Source organism: Cucumis sativus, chromosome 7 (assembly GCF_000004075.3).
Source record: "Cucumis sativus cultivar 9930 chromosome 7, Cucumber_9930_V3, whole genome shotgun sequence".
Lineage (NCBI taxonomy): Eukaryota > Viridiplantae > Streptophyta > Magnoliopsida > Cucurbitales > Cucurbitaceae > Cucumis > Cucumis sativus.
The window spans coordinates 3,513,666-3,533,539 of record NC_026661.2 but is presented as its reverse complement, the minus strand read 5'-3'; the positions used below and the strand labels follow the sequence as shown (position 1 = coordinate 3,533,539).

Here is a 19,874-nt window from a genome sequence, read left to right as displayed (position 1 = left end):
GGATTTTGATCATCAACACCGTGGCTGTCTTCAGGGGTATCCTCTGTCGTAGGTCTTGCATCAATACTATCTTCCTTTTCTAGGCAATCAAATAGAGGGCATGGTATGACGAATTGCTCAAGGAAGTCATGGGAGATGGGAATGTCCTTTTCTTTGATAGAATGAAAGGGAAATAGTTCTTCAAAGAATAGGACATCCCTAGATATAAAGAACTTTCTCTTGGCTATGTCATATAATCTGTATCCTTTTATGCCTGGTGGGAACCCCATAAAAACACAAGGTTGTGCTTTAGGATCAAACTTAGATCTGTTTACTGAGGGGGTAGAGGCATAGGCAAGACACCTGAAGGTCTTAATGATGTTGTAATCTGCTTTCTTCTTGAATAGAGCAGCAAAGGGAGTGTTATTTGATAGTAATACCATAGGTGTTCTGTTGATCAAGTATGCAGCACTCAGAACACATTCTCCCCAAAAGATAAGAGGAACCTTTGATTGGAACATCAATGCTCTTGCTACGTTAAGAAGGTGTTGGTGTTTTCTTTCCACTACTGAATTTTGTTGAGGAGTGTAAGCACACGAGAATTGATGAGTTGTTCCAGTTTTGGCAAAAAGATCCCTGAAATTCAACTCAGGAGCATTGTCAGATCGAAAGACCTTGATGACTTTTGAAAATTGGGTTTCAATTAACTTGAAAAATCTAGGAATAACTTGTAGGATATCACTCTTATGTTTCAAAAGATATACCCAAGTGTATCTAGATTTATCATCTACAATGGTGGCAAAATATGAATGACCAGCATGTGTTGGGGTTTTGAAAGGACCCCATATGTCACAATGTATAAGATCAAATACATTTTCAGCAATATTATTCAATATAGGAAAAGAGAGACGTCTTTGTTTAGCTAAGGGACAAATATGGCAGACTTCTTTACAATTTGGAAAGTCAGAAATTTCTATCATCTTAGCTAACTCCTTTATTCTGCTGATAGAGGGATGTCCCATCCGTTTATGCCACATAGAGGCCGAGACTTTACACATTAGTGCAGTGTGCTGAATGCAATTAACTCTTTCATTTTTCATTCTGAGTAGGTAGAGCCCATTAGTTAATTCAGCCTTCCCAATCGTTTTCAAAAGCCACTTGTCCTGAATAAGACAATTAGAATCAGCAAATGATATGGCAAATTTGTCATCCTTGAGGAGAGTACTTACTGACAGCAGGTTATACTTGAAGTCAGGAATATAAAGTACATCTTTCAGGACTAGATCATTTGATATGAAAACATCTCCTATATGCTCAACCTTTAGACGAGTCTTAGTGGGCAAAATAACAAACATATTCTGGGCGCTATAGAGATTTGTAAACATAAACTTGTCATGGCAAATATGTGAGGAAGCACCAGAGTCAATGATCCATGTTAAGGGATCATTGAGTGAGTTAGAGAGGCAAGTACCTGCTATGTGTGTAGTCTCATTTTTGAAATTCTCACCATTTTGAGGTGTGTTGAGATGAGTTTGAAGCATGCCCAGAAGCTGTGTATATTGATCACTGTTGAGACTAGCAAAAAAGGCAGATTGATTCCTCTTAGAAACTTCTGTCACTTTGTCATTTCCATCTTGGATTGTGTTGTTCTGTCTTTGATGGACAGAATTATTGCTGTTGGCAAGTCTATGTCCGGGTGGGTAGCCATGTAACTTGTAGCATTTGTCAGCAGTGTGTCCTTTATAGCCACAGTTGGAGCATATAGGTCTTGTATCTTTCTTCTTGGATTTATCAGAAGAAAATCTTCTTTCAGAGTTAGCCATCAATGTGATGCTCTCAATGGAGGGTGAAGATCCAATGGATCTTTGTCTTTCTTCTTGGATGATTAGAGAAAAGACTCTATTTATGGGAGGTAAAGGATCAATCAACAAAATTTGAGCTCTAATTTTCGAATAGGATTCATTTAATCCCATGAGAAAGGTCATTACGAATTCTGCATTCAAGAAATCGATCATTTTCTTTGATCCTTCACAAGTGCATTCATCCATTGGACGATATTCCACAAGTTCCTGCCATATAGTGGTGATTTTTGCATAGTATATTTCAACTGATAAACTTCCTTGTGTAGTGGTTACTAGGTCCTTTCGTAACTGGTATATGTGAGGTCCATTGGACTGTTTATACCTTTCTTTCAATTCATCCCACATCTCCTTTACGTTTCCATTATAAACGAGGCTTGCTGCTATCTCTTTTGAAATAGAGTTGATAATCCAAGAAGCTATCACATCATTGTTGCATTTCCAAGCGGATAATAGATTACCTTCTGAAGGTTTCTTGATCAGGCCGGTGATGAACCCAACTTTGTTCTTTCCAGATAAGGCCAGCATCATTGCTCTACTCCATGATGAGTAGTTGTTCGATCCTGCCAATGGTGTAGAAACAAGGTTGGTGGTTGGAGTGATGGAATGATGAAGCATGAAGGGATTTAGTTGGGCGTCAAGATCAGAAGAGGTAATCGGAACTGAGTGGTTGGAGCTGTCGGACGTCGAACTCTCAGGTGTCGTCATTACTGTAGACTGCACGAGGGTAAAGGACGTTCGGGTTTTATTCTGCAACTCTTCTTTGCAGAAATAGCTCTGATACCATAACAGAGGAAGCAGAATTTGGGAGAAAACTTACTGACTGCAGTAAAATCCTTTATTTCTGTATATGAAAAATATTTACATCAACCAAGCTTGGTATTTATAGATGCTTGGCAGCAACTAATAACTGTCTAACAGATTAACTAATACAACTAATAACTGTCTAACAGATTAACTAATACAACTAATACAACAGAAAATAACAGTCTAACTACTTTTATTGTTAATAGAAACAATTCATCATCATCAAAAGCAGAGGGGGAGAGTGATGGAGAAGGTGAAGAAGGAGGGTGTGGTGGAAGGTGGAAAATATGATGAGTACAAGAAGAGGAAAGGAACAATAATTGGTGGTGGCAGTGGCTCCGGTTACAAAAGGGAGTGGAACACAGATGAAGGACAATGCCTGTACGCAGGTTGATGACAAGGGGAGAAGAATTCAAATGAACATTCAAGAAAATGCATCATGTCAACATTACTTTTTCCAGATCATATAAAGTTATGAACATCATTATCACTATCTGGCTCGTGTGCTCTCTCTCTTTTTTCTGTCAATGTCATAACCTTGACAGAAACTACAAAGTTAGACTGTTATTTTCTGTTGTATTAGTTTTTTCTGTCAAGGTTATGTATGTTGTATTAGTTTTTTCTGTCAAGGTTATGTAATGTGTTATTAATATCCAAATTAGAATCTGTGCAAGCTCAAGAAGAACAAACTACAACCCTGAGGTGTCCACGTAACTTTCTCTTCCGATTTCACACGAGGCTTTGCTATTGCTCGCTCCACTACGGATATTTTTCTCATCAACACAATAATTTTTATAATAAAATGAGAATTTCGAATATATGGGAAATTTTGTTCGGTTGGCAACACGGGGGACCGAGAACAGCCCGATTAAAAATATAATTAATTAATTATATATTTATTTATTATTTAATAATAGGTAACAAGATTATAAAAAACACCTATTTTGGTATTCTTTATTTCCTTCTTTTCTCGGTTCCATTTCTTTATTTTTTTTCCGAGTCCAATTTTTAGGTTGAGTATGTGATTTGTAAACTTTTCTTAAAAAATCATATCTTAAAATGTAATTGAAGCATGGATTGATCTTTCATTTTTTTTTTTTTTGTCTTAATTTTTTAATTCTATGGATGAATTTCTAAATATATATTTTTTAATAATTAAAATTTAATTTTTACCAACTGCTAGAATTAGATATTTTAATGGTTTTAGAGAAGAAAATAGATAATATTCTATAAAAAAAATAAAACAACATTAAAAATGTATATAGATTTATGTAAATGTGGATTGAAAAATGAGATTAAACTTAAAAAAAAAAAGGACAATATTTTTTTCGAAAACCGATCCTTGCATGATGCCTGGGGAACCTCGCCCACGAAAATTGGGGATGGAGACAGGGAGTGGTGGACGGTGGACATCTCTCCCAGTGGTTACTCGTTACAAGTTTTTGTCCAAAAAAAAAGAGGAATTTGAAATTATCTCTACACTCTAATTTCCCAAAGTTAATTATTTACATGCTGATATATTTGAATCGATATAAAACTGGTACACACATATGAGATAAACTGAATAATCTCTCTATCATGGAGGGTTCAAGAGTTCTTGAACAATATAACATACATTGGTCTGTTTCACCTCAACTGAGTTGCAGGGCTGGACATTGCAACTTTAATCAAATTTTCCCTCTCCTTTCTTCTTTGAAGGACACGTAAATTTGGCGACTTTGCCTTTGTAGTTTCCTTCACAGACCTATTTTAAAGGAAGAGATGATGATGAGATAATCAAATCAGTCAAAAGAAGACTTTGGTGCAAAATAATCACAAGATGTTTGAGTTTTAATTGACCTTTGGGGGTGAAATGGATGGTCGAATTTGGGGACCGGTCTAGCATGATGAACCAATGTTCTTCTCAGTTGTTTCAATGCTTTCTCTTCCTCCACCTGAAAATGAAAATATATATGGATACGTGTGTTTTAAGTATTTTTCTTGGGAACAGATTTGGCTTGTTATTGCAAGAAAATGAAATCTAAAAGATCTGAAGAGAATGGAACCAACCATTTTTGCTGCGTCACTCTCTTCTCTGTATCTTTTGTACATCATCTCTTTCTCCTTAATCTGTCAAAGGGTTTTTTCAAAATTAGCAAACAAAAACTCTCTTTGTAATTATTATGAAAGTGTGAGGGGCTTTCTTCAGAGAAATCCAAACACACATAGATATTATATATACAGCACCTTCTGATCGAACTCTGCTCTATCCACAGCGCGATTATCAACATGAAGATTAAACTCCTGAACTTGTGTGAGGGGCTTCCGAGATTTCTCTGGTAGTGGAATTGGGTCCCTGCCAAGTTTACAGAATACACTTAATATCCTTATTCTGGCTTTTAAATTTCCTGCCTTTCTCCGTTTTTATGATATGTGTAAAAGTAAATGAAGTGTTACTTACTCTTTCAGAACCGGCTGAGCCTTGAACATTCTCATTCTGGTCTCTTCTTCCTCTATTCTCCGTCTTTCATCCATTTCTCTTTGCATTTCTTCCTCATGCCTCACCAAGCTTTCCAGTTGGAAAGGTTCAGGTTTTGTGCAGTGCTTGGGCTCTGGTTTTGGTGGAATCTGCTCAAACAACAGTTATTCATTACTTGACAAGTTGACAAGTTGTTGGTTATTCTCAAATAATCAATTGTTACAATTAAAAACAAATTTAATATCATGATGTCTAAGGAGGATCTTTCTAACCACCTACTTTAATACCAATCTTAAAATTATTGATCAACTCACACTCAAAAACTTTTATAGCATATCATTCAAGTGTACTTACCACAGGATAATCGGTGGTATAAGGATATGGGGTCGCCCTCGGAATGGCGGCTCTTTCCTCTTCTATTTGCTTCTGCCAAAGTCCCATGAAGAATTTTCTTTCTTTCTCTGCTCCTCTTTCCTGATGCCAATCACAAGAAGCAAAAGGTGAAAAATTTTGAACTTCAATCATGACCTTGTAGCTTAATAAGATTGGTTGGTAACTTACCTCTGTGTAAAGGTGAAAGGGGTTTGGCCTGGTGTTTCTTGGCAACGGAAGCTCGCTGCGAGTTTCAGAACTTATTGAGAGCTGCAAGACCAAAATTAAAGAAGATGATAACGTATTTGAAATTACAAACAATACTAATCACTTAGAACTTTAAGAAATCGAACAGCTACTACCTTGTCGAACAGATCAGCAACGACAGTAGGTGCTGGAGGAATTCTCTCGTTGGTTGCAAAGTGAAATTCTTGCGGTTTTGTTACATGTTTTTTCATGTTACAGAACACCCCCAACTCCCCCTTACTTTCAAAAATCTGCAGCATATCAGAAATGAAGACAAATCAATCGTATAGAACATAAACAAGTACTGTTGTTTTCATGTAGTCAAGTACACACCTTTTTATCTAATGGCCTTGCTTTAAACTTGGGAATTTTCTCCAGCGCCTCTTGTTCAATTTCAAGGAAACTCTTAGCTCGTGGTGGACGAGCCCTCAGTGATGTGTGCAGAACAGGGGTCTTTGGTTCGGTAAGATGAGGTTTCCATTGATTATTCTGAAGCAAAAATTGAAATAGCCACTAGATTTAGCTGACTGAAAGGATGTTGTAGGTAATATACTACTAAAATGGACTTCTTAAAACCTGACGAGACGATTCTGTAGAGATTACTGAAGCTGAATCTGCATGTTGGTTCGCTCTAGCCATTGTTTCAAGGTGAAATTCCTGCAACAATCATGTAATCGGTAAGTCAATCGAAGTGAGGCTCTAAAATTCTCCATCACTGTTTTATTTTAGGCTCTGTCACCTGAAATTCAGGAGGCTGGGGTGTGCTCCTCGGTACTGCAGGTACTTTGGGAGCTTCCAAAATCTACACAGCATAAAATAACGAGCAGGAAAATTATATTCAGTGTGCCTATTATAACGATGTAAAAAGACAAGAAAAATGGTGTCAAGTTGCCTATATTTACCTTTTTGTTGAGTGGTCTAGCTTTAAACTTGGGCATTTTGGCCATCATCTCCTCCTCTAGCTCAGCTGAACTCTTCACCTTGGTAGAGCGAACTCTTTGAGCTGTTTCAAATTCAGGGACCTTGGGCCTAGTCAAAGTCAATTTGGGCTTCGTCTGTGTAAAACTACCAGCATCCTGTAAAGAGAAGTGATCAGTCACTGTGGAAAAAATGAGACGCGGGAGGAGAGAACATAGGATTGAATTAAGACATTTACATGAGGCAATGATAAATCCCTGGTACTTGACTGAAATTTCCTCATCATTTCAGCCATTGAAACGAATGGTGCTGGTTCCCGAACATACATCTTTCTTTCTTCTTTGTTAGTTTTGACAGCAACTGAAGAACACAAATTAGAGGTGCCAACTTTTGACTTATGGGGCAAAGTATGGGGTTTGACATTAAGAATCTGAAACAAAGAGAGTTCATGGAAATTATATCAGTCACAGCCTAAGGATCATCAACACACAATTTTAAGGATCAAACTATGTAACAACAAACAGTCACCTGTCTAGACAGACCACCATCTAACTTTTGCCGCTTAATTGCCTGATTCTCTTGAGCTAAAGATGAAGTTCCACTTGTGTCTTTCACATTAGTTTCCCTGTAGAAACGTTTGATCAGCACATTCCTTACCATCAAAAGTCTGATATCATACAGAAAATTAACATAAACATCTAACCTCTTCACACTATTTGGTTTAACGTTTTTGGTTTGTGATAACTGCAAATGGCTTCTGGCTTTCAGAGTTGATGGGTTCTTCACCATACTGGCAATCTTTCTTGCTGTCTCGTGCTTCTTAGAAGTGGCACCTTTAGTTCGTTGTTCACCTTTGTAAGTACTCGAAGTTGGAAGTGGAGTACAAGCTTCATTTTGAACTTTAGATAATCCACTCCTCTTCTGTTCATTATCTTTCGAATGGATTCCACCGTTTGAAGAAGTTCCTCTACACGAAAACGGAAAAGTTAGCCAAAGAAGAGAGTGAGAAAGTTTGGCCCCCTTTAACCAATTGAACAAATAAACTAACCTTTCATCTTCACAAGTACGAGTAGTTTCGTTCTGGGTAGATGCCTGAAAAAATATATTACGATCAAGAACCGAAAAAAACAAGTGACAAGTTGGTTAGTGACTCTATATCAATATAATGATAACAAACCTTTTCTTCTCTGGGCTCATTTGGAGTTAGCTCTTTGTTAGTTTCACTTGGCAGAATTACAGTTTGAGATGTGGTTGGATCAACGATATCAACAGAATTTGTACCAGATTGCTCTAAATCCTGTGATATATATGTATCAAAGACCCTTCAAAATAAGTCCATATGCGATATAGATACTATAAACAGTGAAAGAAAGCCCAACCTTCTGCATTTCTTCCGCTTGGTTGAAATCGCACAAGTTCTCGACCTTGACCGATCTAGCAGTCTTGATTTTGGGCATACAAGCTGTAAAAAATGGATTGGAATTCAAGTTATCTTCATTGTTTTAAATCAACCATAAACTAATTGAATATCCATTTCAATTGACAAAATAACAACGATTCATTGATTCGGTGCCCTAAAGAAGTGGCTTGATTTGCTTTAAAGTTTTGTGACCGTTACTCCAAATTTCACTGTTACTTACTTTTACACTAATTCAAACCAAAAGATGCGCAGATTCTATTCTCTTTCAAGGTCAAAAGGAAGCTCTATTGAACTTTCGTAACTGCCTAATTTGGAAAAAAGAAAGGTTCCATTTCCTAAACATCCTCATCGAATCTCATCAAATTATACATTTCCAGACGTACACTCCCTCAGCAACTACCAAAACCCTAGAAAATTTTCCGAAATGAAACTGAAATTCCATAAGATCGACTCAATCGTTATAAATCCACTTCAAGAAACAAAAAAGAACCAATAAGAAAGAAAAAGAAGAATTAGGTTAAAAGTGATGAGACATACGTGAAGGAGCATAGGTGAGAGCGGTGTCGAACCAGAGTTCAGCTTGGCACTTATCCTCCTCAGACTCGCCATTGACGAAATCAAAGAAGCGAGGCGCAGAGAATTCATACGTTTCATCAATCATAATCGACAGATCACTACTAGAAGAATCGTCAAGCGTAGCCATGGATGAAGTTGAATTTCCTTCTCCAGAGCAGAGATAATTTAGAAGAAAACTGAAGAAAGAAGTATTAAATTTCTCGTGTCTGGAGGAGAAAGATGAGGAGGTATTATTGTCGAAGAGAAGCACAAGTGAAAGTGATTAATGAGGAGAAGAGAGAAGTATAAACGTTTATTGGTATCTCTAACGGTTAGAAATTTCAAATTATTGTGCATTGTCCAACGGCCATATTAGGGAGAGCTCTTTGGCAATATATTCTAGTCTCTAACGGCTATATTTCATTCTACGACTATTCGACGTCGTTTCAAAGCAGATAACATCCAACTTCCAAAAGCATCAAAACGACGACGTCGATGTACTTGAAACGAGGCCCAAGCCCAACTACAAGTCTACAATGCATTGCAAGCCCGTACAAGGCATGGCCCAAATTGGTTGATTCATATAAAATTGTCTGTATATTTACATTTATGCCCTTAAGACCATGGTCAAAATGAATTGGTTAAAACCACGGTCATATGATAAATGCTTCCATACTTAAAGATCATCATCACACGATAATTGCTTTCATGGTAGTGGTTCGTCTACAACGTAATTTTTCTTTTCGACATTCATTCTTACATGGTTCATACACAACCTCCAAATTTAGGTGTGTACTTGCATAAATATGGATTATAATCAAGAAAATTGCTTAGAATAATAAGAAGAGTAAAAGCTCAAATCTATACCAAATTTGATGATGGAGATCAAGTTGAGAAGAATAGAAAACCAAAACAGTCACGGTTTTTCAATGGATATAAAACGAAAAAAGTAATTTTAATCACAAATATCAAAACATTTAAATTTAATATCTAAACATGAACCTGTCTACCCAACAAACGAACGACACATGTGGTGATAAGGTTATATTATCACCACCAACACACTTTGGTCTCACAACTAGCATGCCTTGATATTTATAACCTCTAAGCATTGTTAAATTCTCTAATGTGACGCAAAGACTTTTTCGATCTTTTAACCTTTGGCACATGCCTAAGCCCAATAGTCATTTTCAACAATTCATGTCTCGATCTTACACATTATCAGTGTTCATGTAATCCACCACCTACTTGCCAACTTGTTGATAAATATTGGTAATTGGTTGATCTTGAAGGAGGAATACACCTTGGTGAGAAAATCCACCTCACGATTCCCCTTTGAATTTCCATATTTTTCTATTTATTTATTTTATATGTTTAATGTTATATTATATTTCATCATTCTTCGAGTTTTCAAATTGTCTCGTTTTGCTTCTCAAATTTACAATAACTAGAAAATTTTCTAAAATTTCATTTCATAAATAATTATTTCTTAGATAGCTTTTTATTTTGTTTGTAAATATTTATTATTTGTGAGTTTTCTTTTATTCGGTGTAGAATGGGAAGTTTGAACCTCATACCTTAAGGTGGACAAAAAAAAAAAATTATGTTAAGGTTTCGTTTTATTCTTGTTGGTTTTATCATCAATAAATTCAAACAAAAAGAAGACGCATCAACATGAATATAATTCAATACCATAAACACATGGGTTTTTTTTAACGTGTAGTAGAGAATTTTGGACCTCCATATTAATCAATAGTAAATTTTGTTGGATTTGAAAATTACAAAACATGTGAAACACTTTTGACTATTTAGAGTGTTCTTTTCTTTATTTGAATGGTCTAGAAAACTTATAAATTTTAATATTTTTGCGGTTTAATTCATCTCAGAAAAAATGTATATATTATTAAAATTTTCAATCTTAAACTTGAATAAGTCTTGATTTTGAAGGGTCTTCCTTTTAAAGAATTGTTTTAAAAAGTATTTTTAGGATCACTCAATGTATTTACTATTACATATCATATAATAGTCAAACATAGAAAAATCATTAAATGAATGGGCTGTTTGTTGAAATTTATGTTAGTTTTTTTTTTTTTTCAAAGCTATTTAATAGTTGATTTTGGTGTTTGATTGAAGATCAATAATCTTTAATTTTGTTTAAAATAAATGTTTCCCTTGAGAGAAGTTGGGTTTTTTGTGGAAGCATAAATGGATTAAAAGGTGAAATTCTACTGCTTATCTAACGTCCAATTTGGTAGAATATTAATACATTTTGTAGAGAGAAAATCAACTTTTACCTCCAAATTCAACTAGCTTTAATCAAATTAAATCCTAAGCTTATATATATATATAGATAGCAACTTTTAAAAAATACTATTCAATTTTTTGTATTAAAAAACTGTCTTCAAATTTATAATAGATGCAATATATTTATCAAATATGAAAGCTGAACTTAGCTTAATATAGATTGGAAAAAAAAATAAATGAAACAAGCACTCATGAAAAAGAAAAATTAGTTCAAATGCAAAGGATTTGAATTCTAAAGAATAAGTGTAGAGGTAAACGGTTAAATTATATAGCTAGATTTATAAGAATTAGGGTTAGAATAATAGTTTAAAAAAATAGAAGGATTACTAAAGAAATGAGTTCAAAAATATATAGGTCAAACTTGGTCGACCTTGACCTCTATCAAGGTCGAGCCCAAGAGGAGGCCTAAGTGATCGAAAGTCCAATATAGGCTGGGTTAAAAAGGGATTGAACACGACAAACGCACCTAGTAAGGATAGGAATGAGACAAAATCTATCAATTATAAGGTCGAGTGGTGCATGAAAGAGGTAAGTTCTTTCACTCAAAATCAAATAATCTCTTCTCCTTTAACCTTCTAACTTAAGCATAGGAGTGATTATACCTTACATCACATCAGTGTGCATGTTCCTCTTTGCTTGCAGGTGAACTCTCTTCCTCTTAAAAATAAATTTACTATTATCATATACGTCTTGCTTCATCAAAATTTGACGTAAAATAATATGTATATATATTGTTGTTGTTAAATATTTAGAAAAATAAGTTGAAGTTAAGCTCTCTAATTGACTATTAACGATAATAATTGAATTGGTAATTAATGTCTCATACCAAATTAGAATAGTGCTCGTGGGACCAACTTCTAAGAAAAGTTAATCAACATAAAACACATTTTTTCTACGAGGATGGCTAATAATTTATCCACAACCTCTTGACCTCCAAACAAATAATATCCATATTTCACGAAAAAATAATTGATGAAAATGATCATTCACTAATCAAAACATGATCTCACCAAAATTATAAGTATTTATCAATTTTAAGGTTGGAAGTTCGATTTCTTTTTTCTCCACAAATTATTTAAAAAAAAAACAAAATCTGATTTATTCCTTCAAATAGAACGTGGAGATAAACGAAAATTGATAGGGTAGAATGGGGTAGAATAAGGATGTAAATTTTCTAAAGTAAAAAATACAATTGTTAGTTTTATTTTATAAACATCATTTCCATTTCTAAGTTTATTGTTTTGTTAAAAACCAAGTAGTGTATTTTTAAAGGTTTTAAATTTTGTTTTATTTTTTAAAAGAATTGGTTAATGAATTCAGCTGTTTTACTTTTAAAAAAAAAAGATTAGATAAAATTTAAAGATATAACTAAATTTATAATTTAATTATAAATTTTTAATGATAGCTATTTATTAGAATCATATTTCTCTAATTCTTAAGAAATTATATTTATATTTAGAAAATTATGTGCTTTAAATAAAACAAATGTAGCTGATTTCATTTTTTTTTCTTTTTTTGAAAAGAATATAATTTGTTTTTACAAAATTTGGGCGGAGAAAGACTTTTGGGTCCTTTGTGTATTTATGTATATTGGGCAAAGTAAACCAACCACGTGGCACAAAATATCAACAAGGCTAGTAATAATTTCGCAGCTTCGGCTGCTAACTACATTTAAATCTGTCTTTTACCTAATAAATTAAATAAATTTTATATTTAAATATAATATTCGTATCCAAATAAATACATATATCAAATGAAAATAAAAGAAAAATATTTATTATCATTTTTGTTTCTAAATTAGTTTGCTATTAGGATTCCGTTATATAAGGATGATATGAGCTTCTATATTTGGATTATTAAAGTTTAGATTCGTATTATTTGTATATAGAACTTATTGAGCAGCCATTTTATTAATTAAAAAAATAGTTGTGAGCAGCCATGTAACAAATTTGAACCCTGCTATAAATAATAATAAATTAAATCTCCACCTTTGAAAAATAATAATAGTAATAAAAAGAAAAACCCATCCTATGCATGAAGAATAGAACAAGGAAGGATGGGTATCATTATTGTAATAAATATTTGGACATTTCTAGTGTGCAACTTTGACCTAACGTCCACCTAAATTATTGCCTTGAAATGACATTAAATTATAGAGAGAAATTTTAGGGAAAATTCAATTTATTATCATATCCCCATCAATATTATTATTATTATTTTCAAAAAGTATTGAATCAGTAGACTGAGCAAAGAGTCTTATCGTTTCCAAGTCAAGATACAAAAACAACAACTTTAGAGAATTATAAGAAAATGAAAAATTACAATTAAATGCATCTAATTTGACGATTCAAGTAAGACACATAAAGAAACAAATCATTTGAAGCACGAGGTAACATCGTGGGTATGAAAATTCAAATCTCTATATCTTTGAATCGAATGTTTGAGATGTTGAGAATCTGACTCTTATGAAATAGATGAGCCTTATTTTCGTTACTATAAATTTGGTTTTTCTTTACGCACACAAACTATGATTTATTGATGGTCATGACAAAGAACTATCAGAAAAAATATTTTTCTCGATACAATATTTATCTTGACGGTTATGTACATCAAGAAAAGTCTCTTTATTTTGTTGAAGAAGTACGAAAAAACGTAAAAAATGTGAATTTTTTATTTTCTTAATTAGCAAAGCTCCCTTAGTTTTGTTAATAATCCACAAACGTCAAGAAAACTATTTTTTTTATGGATAATAAACATCAAGATAATATATTAGTTGACTGACAATGTCCATCAAGTTAGATAGATTTCTTGATGGACGAGGCTCGTCAAGTTCAATAGGTTTTCTTAATTTGCAATGGCCATCATCGAAAAAAAATTAATATATTTGTTTTGAATTTTTTGATGGGTTTATAATTTTTTCGATAGGTCTAAGGATTCTTAATGGACGAAGAATGATATCTTGATGAGCATTGCCCATGAAGAAAAAAACATTATAATTCTGAGTTTATGATAAGATCATGGGCAAGACCCATAAAAAAATAAAAAATAAAAATTATTTCCTTCGGACCCTCGTTAACGGACTTAAAAAACAGGTACGATATTCATCAATAATATTCTTAAAACTTTACTTTTTTTTCAATTATTATTGTCTATACATCAATAATACACTATTACTTTTTAAAAAGTTAACTGTTGTAATTATAGTTAGATCGAAGTAAGTGACTTTATCAAAATTGTATTAGTTATTATGTTGAACTTTGATGAGTTGAATTGAAAGTTTGTAATTTAAGGTTTTTAAAATTTGTAGAAGTTGAAAAACACGAGCTTAGCTCAACCGGATTCAAATCCTCAGTCCCGCATTAAAAATTTGTAGAAACTATTTATAAATTTTAGCATAAACCTAAGGTGGATTTGAGAAAATAAAAGAAAATTTATCATGGCCAAAGACCATCAAGATAGACATTTTTTGACGTGCTTTGCATATCAAAAAAGGCCAAATTTGTAGCAGTATTCTCTTATTAGAAAAGCTCTTAAAGCCAAAATAGACATTCAATCCAGTAAAATAAAATTGAGATCTGATCAAAATTGGTAAACTCGACATCATTTTAAGGAGATATGTTGAGGTTTTCGCATTAGAAAAACTAAAGAAACTCACACTTATTTTTATGATAAATGAGTTACTTCTCTAATTATCAATTGATTTTGAGATGAAACCTAATATTATCAAACACGAAAAGAGTAGTAGAGAATGACAAAGTTCGTACATATGAATTTAACTTATCCATAAATTATAAAATATATTTTGAACACAACAAAAACAATATTTTTTTTATCTTTTTTCTACCAAATATAATAAAACAATTGTTAAAGAAGTTAAACTAACCACAACTCAACTAATTAACACATTCCATTCATTACAATAATGTTAATAAACATTAAAGATTGCAACAATACCAAGGCTATACTTTTTAAATTGAAAACTACTGCTCAAACTCCACCCAAATCTCTAACACATGCTCGAGCATGTTTAATGTTGTATTATAACCAAAATTTAAAAATAAATGTGGAGAACAAAAATAAAAATAAAAGGCATTTCACTAATTTCTACCTAACATAAGAAAAATAAAAAGTTAAAAATAGTGGATAAATATATATAGTAATGTTAATTAACATATTTGATTTGCATAAAGTTCAAAAGTAGGTTGGAAATTGCCCATCGACATGCAGAAATGTTAAAAGATTTGGTCCATAATGGATGATCCATCAACCTTTAATCTCATGACCATAATATATAATAATAATTTTATGCAATGTCTATGCTTTTATATACACTTAAACCAACCAAGTTTGATTAATTAAACTCGGAATTGACACCTCTAATTTCATATCATCATTGTCTACTCACTTTAATATACATTTCTTCTATTATTTCCAAGAGGCCAAATGGCTCTCCTTAGGTGGACCACGTCAAAGAAAATGTGCCACATGTGTCTAAACAAACTGTGACTTGTATCACCTACCAATTTTGCTTTCCCATCTAATTTTATTTTATCGGTAAAGTACATTCACAATATAATTAATAAATAAAGATGTTTGTTTTGCTTTTCTCAAAATAAATAAATAAACATATTAAAGGTTATTCTGCTTCTTACTTCAAAAAAATTAGGATTACCATTCACTCTTCTTAGTAGTAAAAGTAACATTTTTAATTACTATGAGAAGATCCAAGATTATTATTAATCTATATTCTCATTATATTATCACATGTTGTTAATTAAATATAACGTTAAATTATAAATTTCATGTATCTATAATTTCTTAAAATTTATCCTAGTTATAATTTAGTTCTTAAACTATTTAATCTAATCAACAATTATAAATTATTTGGGTTAAATTATCACTTTCTCCTCATCATAAAAATCAAAAGACGAAGTTCTACCAAATATTTAGTATTTACAAAACATGAACATTGGTGGTAGAAATATATAACTTATTTAAAAGGATGTGAAATGAGAAATGGAATTAATTAATATCACAACTATGTTTATTTTAATCTTACAAGAGAAACTCTGCTATAAAAACAAAAAAGAAAATGTTATAAATTATAGAAAATAGGAAGATCACCTCTAACATAGATATTAAAATAAAACATCGATCGTCTCTGCTCTCATTATTGATGAAGGAAAAACAATGATTATTGTTATTGTGAGGAAAGCATTGCTAAATCAATAAATTATCCAATGATAAGTAGTAGAAAAAACGATGAGAAAGAAATATTATCGTCGGCAAGTACGCGTTTTCTTTTCAAGGAAAAACACGTTCCACATTCCTGAAAGCGGAAATCTTTTTATCTTTTATAAAATGTAAAAAATATATATAATAACAATAATAAATAAATAAAATAAAATAGTTGAATCCACAGCTCATCACAACTCCTAAAGTCAAACCTATCTATTTATATCTCACCTCTCTTTCTCTCTCTCTAAAAGTTAAAACTCTCTCTCTCTCTCTCTCTCTACTACACAACTTCTCCCAATAATTCTGTGTTCAACAAATTAATTTTACAAACCCAAATGACAACCGGAAGAGAAATTCTCCACAAGATGAAGGTTGGTCTGCGAAAATGTTATTATTATTGCTGCTGTTGTTGTTGTTGTTTTTTAATTTCCCCATCTTCTTAAATTAATTTTATAGAGTAATCTTATTTGGGGTTCTGATCGATTAGAAGTTATTTAGAAAATTTTAAGATAAGTATCGAGGAGAGAGATTATAATAATATTTTGTGTGTGTAATCAGGTGAAGGCAGGGTTTTGTAGTTCATCGGCAGCGGATACAGGAGGGAAAGGGAAAGGGAAAGTGACGACGGCAAAGATTAATAATAATGTAAGTTATGGGAGTTATTTGGTGAAGGGAAAAGCCAAACATCCAATGGAAGATTATTTAGTCACCGATTTCAAGAGAGTCAACGAACATGATTTGGGTCTGTTTGCTATTTTTGATGGACATCTGGGACATGATGTTGCTAATTTCTTGCAGAACAATCTCTTTGATAACATCCTTAAACAGGTATATATATATATCTACACACCCACACAAATAACTCTACTGTGAAATTTCTTTTTAATTACTACAAAAATGTTCCAAGTTTTGATAAGTGTGAAACTGTTTTGTTGGAGAAAGGGTGATTTGTGGAGCGAAACAAGAAAGGCAATAAAAAGAGCATACAAGAAAACAGACGAAGAGATATTGGATAAAGTGAAGCAACTTGGAAAAGGAGGATCAACGGCTGTGACTGCCATCTTGATCGACGCTCATAAACTGGTGGTTGCCAACGTCGGAGATTCTAGAGCTGTTTTGTGCAAAAACGGCGTCGCTTACCAACTTTCCGTTGACCATGAACCCAGTAAAGAGAAAAGAGACATCGAAAGCCGTGGTGGTTTTGTATCAAATCTTCCAGGTTTAGTTCAAATCATAATTGAAACTTTCTCAGTTTCTTTTTTTTAAGAAGATTAGATTTAGAGTTGGGTGTAAACGGTTGGAATCTTTTTCAGGCGATGTTCCTCGTGTCGATGGTCAATTGGCAGTTGCCAGAGCATTTGGCGATAAGAGCTTGAAAATCCACCTCAGCTCAGAACCTGACGTGGAAGTCAAAACGGTTGACGAAACTACGGAGTTCATGATTTTGGCCAGCGACGGCATATGGAAGGTCCCTCTCCCACCCTTCAATTAAATATTTACTACACGTACTTACTTTAAAAAATATTGAAGTAAGAATTCTATAGATTTTGTTTTAATATTTTGCAATTTTATATTTTTATTAGTAATACTTTAACAATTTATAATAATAAAATGATTAATTTGAGATTTTATATGAATAATTATAGGTCATCACAAATCAAGAAGCGGTAGAATCAATTAGACATGTAAAGGATGCGACCTTAGCAGCCAAACGACTTATCGACGAAGCAATTTCTAGGAAAAGCACGGATGACATATCGTGCATTGTTGTTAGGTTTCGATGATTTTTTTTTTTTCCTTTTGCAACATTTTAAATAGAATATATATTGTCCATGAAAGTGTCGATAATGTTGGACAGTAAATTTGTTTGCCTATTGGCTACTGTCCGTAAATCACTTATAAATTCAACGTGACTATTCTGTAATAATTGTAGTGTCAATTCAAAATCTTTTTTCTTCTTTGTACTTTTAAATCATTAGTGTAAATTGTAATTATTAGTTATATTGTAACAACCATTCAAATAATTTCTTTTTTTGGTCGTTTGGTTGAAATACCTCTTTGGTTTCGAGTTTGGTGTTTCTTCAACTATAGTCACTGTATTTCTCGATGTTCAATTTTAGTTTGTAATGGATCATAAATTTAGTTCCTATCACTTGTTTATGATTGATTTTTTTCATATTTACTAGTATACAATATTATAAATACATTTTCAATATAAATTTTAAATATATATTCACATGTGTCATATTTCATTGCAAAAAGATTAATGTAATTATTTAGTAAGTTTTGATAAAAATTAGTATTGATGAATTAAATTTAAGACTGGGAATTACATCAAATGACAAAAACATCTAGAAAAAATACAACTCATAATATATTATATATATATATATATATATATATTTATTGCATATTACGAATATGACAAAACTAGTGATATTATATGATAATCATAAGACTATCAAATGACTATGTTGAATTTTATGTCCCAAAACTCGTAGTTTGTAATCATATTCTTTTCAATAAAACCGTTATTAAGAAATTGAATATTATAATCTTAAATCAAATAAACTAAGTACTTTTAAGTAAACTTGAACTAGAGACATAAACATGGATCAAGTACGAGTATATAGCGTAAATAATCTATAATATATGAATAATGGTTAAGTGTCTTATTTAGAGAAACTATGGATGTGACCCGCTTTGTAGTAAATACAAACGAGGTGATCATGAATCGTTAATGTATAGACATGAAAGTGGGGGAATCTTATGTAAAATACTTACGTAAGACTGAACCATGAAATAGTCACTTTTACGTTATAACACAGTTTATTGTTTAAAACTGACTATCTTGATTATTGATAATATAGGTAACTTAATCTTAATCATAAGCTAACTCTAAACTCTTGTTCACACGAGATTATTCTTAGATCTGCATAGGTGAAGGCAACTCATCAGTGTTGACCCAATAAGCCTCCCATTTTAGGGGTAAGATCGGGTGGATAGTTGAGGACATAGGATGCAAGACAAAACTCTGATCCGCTTTAGGATTAGTAGATAGGTTATTCTCTTAAGTACTGAATTCAAGTCTTGAGCAAGGGGCCCCATCTTCTCATTGGTCTGAGAGGGATTAAGTTTATAGGTTGGACCTTAAATCAATTATTCAATAGTGGATTAGTGGAACGTAAGGAGCAAGATGTAGTCTTGAAGGTAAAACAGTATTTTGAACCAGTCGGGGTTATGAACAACCTATGAAAGATTAACTTACTGATAATGGTTTTATCAAATGGACACAAATATATTTATAGTGAGGAGAGTGCAACTACGAGACTTTAGTGGTATGACCCGTTAGTTAACGAATGTTAATTAACTCGGTCTAAAAGAGTTTAGCCCGTTAATCTTAAATCGTTGGAGCCCATGATCTATAGGTCCATTAAGTTCCCCTGCTAGCTCATATGAAATAAACTTAGAACAGTGTGATAGAATTAGTCGAATTTGGAGAAGAGAAAGAAACCGACAAATATATTTGATATAGCTGTTGGATTGCAGATTTGAAATAGAACTTTATGTTTAAATATGATAAATATGAATACAGATTCATACTCGAAAGCTCGAAAATGATGAAAATAGTCAAAGTTGTAAAAAAACCAAAATGCTGACTTTTGACTTTGAAAAGTCAAACTTTGGCCGATAATATATTCAAATATGATTTGAATTT

At 32.5% G+C, this 19,874-nt stretch overlaps 2 protein-coding genes across 2 annotated transcripts; one reads left to right on the top strand and one right to left on the bottom strand.

Moving 5' to 3' along the window:
• Nucleotides 1-3,940: 3,940 nt before the first annotated feature.
• On the bottom strand, nucleotides 3,941-8,903 carry LOC101211649 (protein TPX2). Its single transcript, XM_011660453.2, has 19 exons — nucleotides 8,597-8,903; nucleotides 8,019-8,101; nucleotides 7,817-7,936; nucleotides 7,688-7,731; nucleotides 7,343-7,606; nucleotides 7,168-7,264; nucleotides 6,878-7,069; nucleotides 6,624-6,797; nucleotides 6,461-6,523; nucleotides 6,298-6,378; nucleotides 6,055-6,210; nucleotides 5,838-5,972; nucleotides 5,665-5,745; nucleotides 5,458-5,577; nucleotides 5,086-5,252; nucleotides 4,872-4,980; nucleotides 4,695-4,754; nucleotides 4,485-4,579; nucleotides 3,941-4,389 (listed from the first exon to the last, which is right to left on the bottom strand). The coding sequence occupies exons 1-19, from the start codon at nucleotides 8,760-8,762 to the stop codon at nucleotides 4,272-4,274; spliced, it is 2,325 nt and encodes a 774-aa protein (XP_011658755.1). The 5' UTR covers nucleotides 8,763-8,903; the 3' UTR covers nucleotides 3,941-4,271.
• A 7,461-nt stretch (nucleotides 8,904-16,364) lies between these two features.
• Nucleotides 16,365-18,308, top strand: LOC101211399 (probable protein phosphatase 2C 58). The gene is made up of 5 exons (XM_004136794.3): nucleotides 16,365-16,527; nucleotides 16,715-16,984; nucleotides 17,099-17,375; nucleotides 17,470-17,624; nucleotides 17,803-18,308. The coding sequence occupies exons 1-5, from the start codon at nucleotides 16,492-16,494 to the stop codon at nucleotides 17,938-17,940; spliced, it is 876 nt and encodes a 291-aa protein (XP_004136842.1). The 5' UTR covers nucleotides 16,365-16,491; the 3' UTR covers nucleotides 17,941-18,308.
• The last annotated feature ends 1,566 nt before the right edge of the window (nucleotides 18,309-19,874 follow it).

Excerpts from the sequence above, each read along its gene's own strand:
- LOC101211649 (XM_011660453.2), bottom strand. The coding sequence starts at position 8,762 with ATGGCTACGCTTGACGATTCTTCTAGTAGTGATCTGTCGATTATGATT. Across the intron at positions 7,732-7,816 it reads ATGAGCCCAGAGAAGAAAAG|GCATCTACCCAGAACGAAAC; the intron begins GTTTGTTATCAT and ends ATATTTTTTCAG. Across the intron at positions 4,755-4,871 it reads GAGCAGAGTTCGATCAGAAG|ATTAAGGAGAAAGAGATGAT; the intron begins GTGCTGTATATA and ends ACCCTTTGACAG.
- LOC101211399 (XM_004136794.3), top strand. The coding sequence starts at position 16,492 with ATGACAACCGGAAGAGAAATTCTCCACAAGATGAAG. Across the intron at positions 16,985-17,098 it reads TTGATAACATCCTTAAACAG|GGTGATTTGTGGAGCGAAAC; the intron begins GTATATATATAT and ends TGTTGGAGAAAG. Across the intron at positions 17,625-17,802 it reads CCAGCGACGGCATATGGAAG|GTCATCACAAATCAAGAAGC; the intron begins GTCCCTCTCCCA and ends GAATAATTATAG.